Consider the following 10,649-nt stretch of genomic DNA (forward strand, 5'->3'; position numbering starts at 1 on the left):
TGCACGTATTGTACTGCGGTTTTCCGTGGACTGTCTCTGGGCCCGTCACTGTGCTGAGAGCTCGGCAGTCTCGTCTCAGTGACTCTTCACCCTGTCCAAGCGGCAGGGTGACACGCGCCAGTGAGGAAGCAGGCTCAGATATAGTAACGAGCCCATGAAACCCCGTGATGAAGCTGCTAGAAAGAGCTAGAGTTGGGATCTGCCCACAGGTCTGCCTGTCTTCTGAGCCTCAGCTCTTCAGCACCACACTATACTCTACACATCAGCCGGAAAGCCTGCTGAAAGTATCAAGCAGATCACGGCAGTCTTCACTTTAAAAGTTTTCCAGGGCTTCCCGTGATGCTGAAATCAAATCCGAGCTCCCCGACGCTGGCCCGTTGGCCCCACTGCCTGGCTATGCTCAGCCTGCCTCTCTCTTCCTCGTTCACAGGGCTTCAGCCCTCCTGGCCCCAGGGCCTTTGCACCTCCTGTTCTTCTGTCTCGAAAGTATCCATGGTATTGGGCACCCAGGGGAGGGTTCCGTAAGTATCTGCTGTGTAACTGTTGAGCTTTGACCACAAAAACAACTGTGCCCTCACCAAGAAGAGCCGGGAGAGAGAAGATATTTCCAGAGACCGACCCCATCTCAGAGCTCCTGCTGGTTGGCAAGGAGCTAACACTAAACACCAGACCGGGGCCTCGGCCTGAGAACTTATCATCAGGCAGCCCTTGGCCCTGCCGCGTCTCGTGTGGGTGGTTGGCAGGATGGGCGGAAAGGGAGACTTGGCCCATGAACGCTTTCAGAGAAGCACGCCACTTCCTCCAGGGGTCCAACAGTTTTCAAAGTTCTGACTTCATTCCAAAGCGCAGGTTAATTGGCAAATACAGTGGCGTTCCCTGTGCCCTCGTGTCTCGCGTTTGGGCTCGCTTTGCTTTTACTTAATTTGCTGTAATGGCGGCGGAAACTAATTTCTCGACTGTAAATATCACAGCTGTTGGGGAAAGCATTAATCGCGTGCTATCACGTTACCCTCCTTCCTCGGATCAATTTATGTGTAGTCTGTTTGCAAGTTCTGTCACCGTGCATATTAACAGAACACAACGGGAAATAATCTCACCAGACACATTGGAGACATTTGTACTGAAATGGCTGGAGGGGTTGGGGTTTGGAAATATTTATTCTTGTTTGTGGCAGACATTGAAAGAATGCTTTTTAAAAGCCCGACCCCGGACGTCTTGACGCTGAGTGAAATATGGGTAATTTTTCTTTGGGGGGATCAATAAAATAACTATTTTCAAAATGACTTTATATTGACTGAAAGGTCAGAAATGCCCTGGGCATTGATCCCATGCCCGCAATCACTTTTTTGTTTAGTACGTTAACCGCTCTGCCCACATCCAATGCAAAGAAATCCAGTTCATCATTTAAACGAAATGTTTTTTAAAGCATTTGCCGTCCTCCCAGCCCTCACTGCCTGCCGGGGTCTCACAGGGAAATGCCCTTTCTTTGTCTAGGAAGTGGATCTCTACAGAATGAACAGCCAGGACAAGCTGGGCCTCACAGTATGCTACCGGACGGACGATGAAGATGACATTGGGATCTATATAAGCGAGGTATCGGGGCTGAGTTTTTGTAACTATCATAGCAAGAGCAAGAGAGTTGGTCTCTTTTTTCTCTTTTGCCTTTTATGTGTTAACCAGCCTTAACGCTGGCTCACGGAGATGTCTGTGGAAAGACACAGACAGATTTCTTCGTCCCCTTTATCGCGCTCCATGGAGTTACGTCTTTACATAGGGGTTAAGTCCTAACGTTGGCACATAAGACAAAACTACCCTTCAGAAGCCTGCAAATCGGCCATAAAATGGAGCCGTGTACGTGGCTTCATGTGTTCAACCCCGAGGGAAGAGCAGATTCACATTTCCCGTCTCGTGTTCACTGAATGGGATGGGGGAGGGCATCATTTACACTTTTTAAAGTATTTCTGTGTCTGTTTCTCTTTTCTTTTGGTGTGGTGTGTATAGTTGAATTCACGTAAGTTCAGTGCAACTTCAAAGTACATAGACGGAAGCTATCTTTATCTTCCCAGAGGAGACAATGCAAAGCAAGTGATTTCAGGATGGATACCTTACCACGCATTGCCCTCTTTGCAAGCACAGAAACCCCATTTTGTCAGGAAATAAAATCCATCCCCATGGGATGAATCAAGGGATGTGTCTGCTAGGCTTAATAATTATCCCTTGGGGTATACTCTACCCACCAAGCTTAAGTTGGCCCATCATGACTGCATTTCGGGGGTGTCTCTCCCAAACTCAATCCCACTTGTGTCAATTATATTTCATTTTTAAAGTTACTTTCCAAACTTTAATATACACATTTGGTAAAATAATGAAGTTGCTTTAATTATTGTAAAGGTTGCTAGCCCACATGATGAAGGGTACCCTTTAACCTGTTCTCCAGCACACTTTTGCTTTTCATTCCTGTGCGTGCAACGGGAGTCAGCTGTGCCTCTGCATCCCCTCAGGTCACCAGGGTCTGAGCACACTGCCGTGTAGCAGGGTTGCCGTGCAAGGATCCCGGAACACAGCCTGGAAAGGGCTTGGAAACAGATCAGTCCCTGTTCGTCTCCCTCTGCATGACCCTAAGTCTCGTTTATTTCGGCACAAAACGAAAACAGAGGGACGAGCACGACCATGTGTTAGAGGCAGACTTTGGAAAGGGCCGTCGTTTATCTTCGCGCGTGTTTAAGTTACCCACTCGGTGCTGAGATGTCTGCTGTGTGTTTCAGATCGACCCTAACAGCATCGCGGCCAAGGATGGGCGCATCCGAGAAGGAGACCGCATCATCCAGGTGGGTCAGCTTCCTCGGTTTATCACTGAAGAGCAAACTGGTTCTCATTAATAGCTTTGGGGTGGAAAAGCAGAAGTTAACGAACAGGGGGTCGCAAATATCAGGGGTGTGGTGAGGCCAGAGAAGGTAATGGCTGAAGTACAAGCTATGGAAAATACCTGGCAACAGGGTGTGGTGAGGCGTGAGACAAAGTGGAGAGAGGACGCCTGCCCCACCTAAGCAGGAAAGCTGCCCCAGAGCTTTGCAGCATCTGAGCCAGCTCATCTCCTTTCCTTTCCCTTCTCCTTGGGCCACAGACAGCACATTAGTGGGCCAGATCAGGCCCACAGTTCTTGTGAAACAAAATAATGCTCATTTGAGCTTTCTCGGATGGGTTAATTTTGGACCGAACATTTCAAGTTTGAGCCATCTTTTAAACTCCATGACTCAGCACTTAACTAGTATATGCCATGGCTTTTAAGAGTAGTTTCTTTATCTGTAAAGGATACCTGTTGCTCTTTTGAGTCAAACTGAGACCAGTCTTTTTTTCCCTTTAATTGTCTTTTAATTTAAGCTTTAATTATTTTTTTAACAAATAACATTTTTTATTGAAGTACAGTTGATTTACAGTGTCGCGTTAGTTACAGCTGTAAAGTGACGCGGTTATACGTGTGTATACGTTCTATTATTTTCCAGTAAGGTTTAATCACGGGAGATTGGGTGTAGTTCCCTGTGCTACACACAGTGTAGGACCTTGTTGTTTATCCATTCTCTATATATACCAGTTTGCCTCTGCTAATCCCAGACTCCCAATCCAACCCTCTCCCACCCTCGTCCCCCTTGGCAACCACCCGTCTGTCCTCTGTGTCCGTGAGTCTGTTTCTGCTTCAGCAATAGGTTTATTTGTGTCATATTTTAGGTTCCACATATGAGTGCTATCATGAGGTAGTTGTCTTTCTCTTTCTGACTTCCTTCACTTAGATATGATAATCTCTCGTTGCATCCACATTGCTGGAAAAGGCATTGTCTCATTCTTTCTTTTTGATGGCTGAGTAATATTCCATTGTCTGTACCACGCCTTCTTAGGTTGCTTCCATGTCTCGGCTGTTGTAGCAAACAAACAGTGCTTTGGTGAACATTGGGGTGCGTGTGTCTTTTGGAATTCGTTATGGTTTTGTCTGGGTATATGCCCAGGGGTGGCACTGCTGGATCACATGGTAAATTCTATTACAGTCTTTTTTAATCTCACAGAAATTGAGAGGCTCTGGTTCATGGGTAGAAGACTTAGCTTCTACCTCTGCTCGTTCCTGTCTTCTCATTTCGAATCCACTGTGTTTAGACGTATCACTGCCTACCTCCCTGCGAGTAATTTTCGTTTCCTTTTGCCACTGCTTATTATTCTTACCCTTTCCCTGACTTCAGCCCGGACTGTCATCCCTGATGGGGCTGAACCCTCAGGAGTAACGGCCTTTTCAGTGGCTCTAGTTTTCCACTGGTATCTGCCATTGGCCACGGAAGCACTGAGTTCCTTATCTGGCCCTCCCTGCCTCCCGGACAACCACACATCCCCTCGTTGACCGAGATCCATCACCCCCTTTGCTGCCCGTTCCTTAACTGGCATAGAGAGTCAGTCAGAGGGCAGGCTCCCCTTCCAGCTCCACGGGACCATTGCTGTGTACCCTGGAGCTGAGACCTCCAGACCAGCAGAGCTCGAAGGTGCCGGGACAGGAAGCCAGAATCCTGCCAGAGAGCGATCAGGTGTGATGGTGAGAGGCTCCCTCCCGCTTGACCTTGTGTCCCACCTTAAAACATTAAAGTGTGAAACTGGGAACGCAGAACGCTCTGCGTAATTCCAGCACGTTCACGTACAACCCCCAGTGCTGCTTTTTTCTCCGATAGGATCTGAAAATTAGCTGTAGTCACGCTTCAGTATGTTCCATTTAGACTCCGGCCTGAGTGTATTTAATTACGTGTCTTAGATGTTTTCCCTCTTCACAACGCTGTGATTTTTCTCAGGGCTGCCTTTTGGAGTCCCAGCTACTTCTGCTCACGTAGCCTCCGCCTGGGCACTACGCCCGTGGAGGCTGTCATGGTGACCAGAGACACTGCGTCAGTTTGAGCGAGGCCTTTCCTTCTGAAAACCAGCGTATTGTCTTCAAGCTGCCTGGAAGCTCTCTGTTCCCGCTGTGGGATGCAGGCCTGCAACAGAGCAGAAAGATTCTGCACAACTTACTCATGCAACTTGTCTACCCCTCCACCTTTTCCTTTTTAGATTAACGGGATAGAGGTACAGAACCGCGAAGAGGCTGTGGCTCTTCTAACCAGCGAAGACAACAAGAACTTTTCCTTGCTAATTGCAAGGCCCGAACTCCAGGTGAGTCAGCTTCCGGCACGTGAAGCTGGGTCTGTAGTTCTAAAATCAGTAACAAAGTCCCTGGCCCTGCAGAACACTGCCCACCTGTCGAATCTGAGCTTGAAGGGTACTCCGTACCCGGAAAGGTAATCTGAGTTGCTCGGACTTCCAATACTGTTTCTCGTTTTGACCTTCTAAGGAGCGTGCTGACATCCACTCTGGCATTTACACCGCGGGCCCCGCACGTTCGTTAACGCAGGGAGCGTAATGAAAGAAAAGAGGAGGAGGGAACATAAGGCCGGGGAAAACACAGCCAGGTCACGTCCGTCAACACGTTTGACGTCCCAGGACCTGAGCAGTACCTGTGTGGGTCTCATTTACAACCGCAGAGTGTTAAGGAACGTACAGCATGACGATTATAGTTAAACTTCAGGTGTTCTCATCACCCAAAAAACAGTAACTGTGAGATACGTTAGTTACTGGACTGGTAACTATTTCACTATGTATGTATGCACATCAAATCATCGTGACGTACATCTGCCACGTACTACAGTTTTTACTGTAAAGAAAAAAGGAAAGAAACTTTGGTCAGCGGACTCTTCCTTAAAGGGCCAAAGAAGAAGCAGTATGATGGGCTTTGGGAGCTGCGTACATGGTCTCCGGTGCCCCTGCGGTGCAGAAGCAGCCGCAGACAACACGCAAACAAAGGGGCTTGGCTGTGTTCCAATGACACTGTTTTTAAACAAACAAAAATAGGCCGCAGGCCAGATGTGCCCCACGGGTGGTAGATGTCAGACCCCTGAGCGGTCTGCTTTCTTACCAGCACGAGAGAGAAGAGCCCTGGTAAAAGTGATAGGCCTTGCCCAAGACTAACAAACGGCTAGGTCAGTAGAGCTACCTTTTTTTGTGTGTGTCAGAAAGAATGCTTTCCGTACTGTAAGTGCCTTCTCCTGGGGGCCTGCTAAACTTGTGTGCGGGCCGTCAAGCAGAAGGGCAGGCAGGGCTAGGGCTCCTGGACGCCGCCCCTACTATACTCAGTGGCCTCCTTCACCGAAAGGAGCTAACCTGGGGGAAAGCGCCTCACCCTCCAACAGTAAAACAGCAGACCGCAGCCCCGGCCCCCGGACGTGTAGGGTGGGAGCTGTCTTCACCGTGAGCGTGGGGTAGTCGTCTGTCGTAGAGCAAAACGACAGGCAGCCTGCATTTCGATGACCCCCGGAGGGGGCCCCAGAAGTATTTCTCCCCGGGGTTACTGTCCTTTCTTAAAATAAATACATAAAATGAGAGCGAAAGGAGCCTCAGCTGAAGGGCATGTGTGGGCGGCTGTCTCTCCCCAGCTGGACGAGGGGTGGATGGACGACGACAGAAACGACTTTCTGGACGACCTGCACATGGACATGCTGGAAGAGCAGCACCACCAGGCCATGCAGTTCACCGCCAGCGTGCTGCAGCAGGTACCGCCCCCGCCAGCCCCTCCGCCCTCTCAGCAGCAGGAAGACCCGGCCCCACATCTCCCTCGGGATGCCCAAGCCCCTGAGCAACCCAGCTGCCGCCGGGAAGACGGCCAGGAAACTAACTAACGAGGTGCTTTTCTGTTCGCCCGAGTGAAAGGCAAGCCCGTAGTTTCCCTGACCACGAGAGTGCCGCGTGGCTTATAAGAGCAAACGCAGTAATGCCCGGGTACCCCTGACCTTCTGACACTCGTTTCAAAACCAAACCCCCCTGTGCCGGCATTAATAGATCGCTAGAGCAGAGAAAGAAACAGAAAAAGTCATGTTTTCAAAAGCAAAGCAATTCCCTCTGTTTAACCCCTGAGCTGCTTGGCACCCTTTCCGTCCCCCTTCTACGCCACCACCATTGTCAGAGATACCCTAAGTGACTACTAATCAAGGGAGGGCCTGAGGAGCTAAAAGGACGTCACCTATGCCTCCTGTGCGTGCACAAGGGTCCTCGAATGGCTGGAATCACTCGGTGGGGTAAGGCGACTATCGTCCTCCTTTCCCAGGTGCGGAAACTGAGGCCGAGAAGGAGGTTCAGTGGCTCCCCCAGGTCAGGCCGACCGGGTAGTTAACCCGTAGCTAATTCCCAGGCCCCCCCTCCTACAGGAAGAGTCACACCTGGGAACTGCACCGCCGGCGTCCCTCACTGTACCCGTGTGTTCTTGTTTTCTGTCGTGTAGAAGAAGCATGAGGAAGACGGGGGAACCACAGACACGGCCACCATCCTGTCCAACCAGCACGAGAAGGACAGCGGCGTGGGCCGGACGGACGAGAGCACGCGCAATGACGAGAGCTCGGAGCAGGAGAACAACGGCGACGACGCCCCCGCGGCCTCCCCGCCACTGGCCGGGCAGAGGAAGCTCATGTGCAGCCAGGACACCCTGGGCAGCGGCGACCTGCCCTTCAGCAACGAGTCCTTCATCTCGGCCGACTGCGCCGACGCCGACTACCTGGGCATCCCGGTGGACGAGTGCGAGCGCTTCCGCGAGCTGCTGGAGCTCAAGTGCCAGGTGAAGAGTGCCAGCCCCTACGGCCTGTACTACCCGGGCAGCCCCCTGGACGCCGGCAAGAGCGACCCGGAGAGCGTGGACAAGGAGCTGGAGCTGCTGAACGAGGAGCTGCGCAGCATCGAGCTGGAGTGCCTCAGCATCGTGCGCGCACACAAGATGCAGCAGCTCAAGGAGCAGTACCGCGAGCCCTGGATGCTGCACAACAGCGGCTTCCGCAACTACAACACCAGCGTCGACGTGCGCAGGCGCGAGCTCTCGGACATCACCGAGCTCCCCGAGAAGTCCGACAAAGACAGCTCGAGCGCGTACAACACAGGCGAGAGCTGCCGGAGCACCCCGCTCACCTTGGAGATGTCCCCCGACAACTCTCTGAGGCGAGCGGCCGAGGGCGTCGGCGGCCCCGGCAGCGAAGGCGCCGCGGGGACCACAGAGGCGTACGGGCCGTCTCCAAGGAATCTGCTCTCCATCACGGAAGATCCCGAAGTGGGCTCCCCGGACTACAGCCCTTCCCCTGAAGAGCTGGACCCCAGCCAGGCCCTGGAGGGCAAGGAGAGGCAGCCCAGCGATGACGGCAGCGGGAGCCCCACCCCCAGCCAGAAGCTGGGCGGCGGCTCGTACCTGTCGCCCTTCCCGCACTCCCCCTACAAACACGCCCACATCCCGGCGCACGCGCAGCACTACCAGAGCTACATGCAGCTGATCCAGCAGAAGTCGGCCGTGGAGTACGCGCAAAGCCAGATGAGCCTGGTGAGCATGTGCAAGGACCTGAACTCGGCCAACCAGTCGGAGCCGAGAATGGAGTGGAAAGTGAAGATCCGGAGCGACGGGACGCGCTACATCACCAAGCGGCCGGTGCGGGATCGCCTGCTGCGGGAGCGCGCGCTCAAGATCCGCGAGGAGCGCAGCGGCATGACCACGGACGACGACGCGGTGAGCGAGCTGAAGATGGGGCGGTACTGGAGCAAGGAGGAGAGGAAGCAGCACGTGGTGAAGGCCAAGGAGCAGAGGCGGAGGCGCGAGTTCATGATGCAGAGCCGGCTCGACTGCCTGAAGGAGCAGCAAGGGGCCGACGACAGGAAGGAGATGAACATCCTGGAACTCAGCCACAAAAAGATGATGAAGAAGAGGAATAAAAAGATATTTGATAACTGGATGACGATCCAAGAACTCTTAACCCACGGCACGAAATCTCCAGACGGCACTAGAGTATACAATTCGTTCCTGTCGGTGACTACTGTATAACTTTCACTTCTGCGTTATGTACATAAGAGAGAACACTACCGTTGAGGTAGCAATTCCTGCCTCGTTCAATGCGGCAAGCTTTTGTATATAAGATAAATAGGGTCATCATGTTTATAGTCGAAATCAGCGAGCCCTACCCACTCCCTCTGGGTGTCGTCTTAGCTCTATTTTAAGCGGAGAAAAACCACCCGTAACTGTCTTGGAAGGCAATATTCTGTCTTGGAAGGCAAGGCAGTATTAACAAAACAGAGCTTTTTTCTCAAATAGCAATGGTACTTTTTATACTCGTTACCTTTCACATGAAGTTTTTAAAATTTCAAAAAGATCTTTTATTAAGCATACCTTCACAGAATAATTTGTTTACACACTATATTCATATACGAAAGTTAAACACACTTCTTTTTTTGCCTGCCGAAAACTCACTCAGATACGACTGCCAGTATGTATTTTTAATGGAACCCCCCCCCCCCCCCACTTTATAATATGTGAGTGACTGTTTAACGTTAGGTCAAAGCTTCAGCTCCAAAAACCACCAAACTAACTCTGTGGTTCACGAGGTATACTACACATAATTTGTTTAGAATTGGGAGACCCATTTAAACATTCTTCTCCTGGTTAAAGTTCCCAAGAGAGTGTAAAGGTTTTTAACAGAAGGCAAACAGCTTCGTGGAAGTTTAAAGCATGTTTGCAGATCCTGCAACCCGTTGGAGGACTTTGCATGTACAGGAAAGTTGTGGATGGAGACGGTTTGTGGAATTTTAAGTGCTCACTGTAGTAGACCTTTGCTTTGTAGATTCAAAGGGACAGACTTTTACGAGCAAATTCAGAGAACCATGGTTAGTTATAAACAGTAAGTAAAATGAAGTTAAAATAAATTATTATTTTCTATTTGATATGTTTTGAAGTGATTCCTCATTTTGCAGTGGTGCCTATAAAATAAAAGCCTCTTGCAGTGTGTATTTTTTTTTCCTTCATTGTATTACCTGCTGCCTGCCTCGGAAGAATTTGAGCGTTTCGGATCACCCACTACCTTCATTCTGCTCGGAATCCAAAGACAGGTCTGTTTGTTTGTTTGTTAGGAAAAAATCTAGCATTCGAATGACTGTCTGCCTTACAGAAAGCCTCAACTTGGCCCACTATGCTATAAAGTGGAAGAACTGAGCAAGTTTATCAACCAAGCTCGTGTTCACAACGAAACCCCTTTGGTTTACTGCCACCATTACCGCCTGTCGGTAATATCTAACAACATCTCTGAGTAGCTAGGCCCAACTTTCCACTTCTAAGATGCGTCTGCAAAAGCCACAAGAGTTTCATAGAATAGCAAGGGTCACCAAAGTGGGTGGGCTTCAAAACTGGTATCTTTCACACCGCAACAACCCACAGGATCCCAAATACTGAATTCGCTACGAATTGTTCCCCGATGATAGCGTTCACACAAATGTCAGCTATAACGTCTACTAAAAAGACATACGTACATACACAAATGAACGAATGACTGGGATTACAAAATGTATCATTTTCATTTGCCGTGATGCCAGGCATCTGGTTTTCTCACTGAAATTTGGATTGAAGTGGCCAGATGTTTAGGTATCTGAGACTTAGATTCCTCCAACACACCCTGTTCAAACCCACATTCCTCCCTCCCTTGTGGCCAACATCTTAAGACGAGTCATTAGTAGTCGTACTTCCATTACAACAAACAATGTAGATACGACACCGATATATTTCTTCCTCACTA

At 50.3% G+C, this 10,649-nt stretch overlaps 1 protein-coding gene across 1 annotated transcript in view; it reads left to right on the forward strand.

Moving 5' to 3' along the window:
• Nucleotides 1–9,868, forward strand: part of PDZRN3 (PDZ domain containing ring finger 3) — a 248,479-nt gene extending 238,611 nt beyond the window's left edge. The window contains exons 6-10 of the mRNA XM_032647901.1: nt 1,495–1,593; nt 2,766–2,828; nt 5,080–5,181; nt 6,498–6,614; nt 7,340–9,868. Of these exons, the coding sequence (XP_032503792.1) occupies nt 1,495–1,593; nt 2,766–2,828; nt 5,080–5,181; nt 6,498–6,614; nt 7,340–8,911 (1,953 nt within the window). The 3' untranslated portion in view covers nt 8,912–9,868. The remainder of the gene's footprint in view (nt 1–1,494; nt 1,594–2,765; nt 2,829–5,079; nt 5,182–6,497; nt 6,615–7,339) is intronic.
• Nucleotides 9,869–10,649: the final 781 nt, after the last annotated feature.

This window comes from Phocoena sinus, chromosome 11, assembly GCF_008692025.1.
Source record: "Phocoena sinus isolate mPhoSin1 chromosome 11, mPhoSin1.pri, whole genome shotgun sequence".
In the NCBI taxonomy this organism is placed as follows: Eukaryota; Metazoa; Chordata; class Mammalia; order Artiodactyla; family Phocoenidae; genus Phocoena; species Phocoena sinus.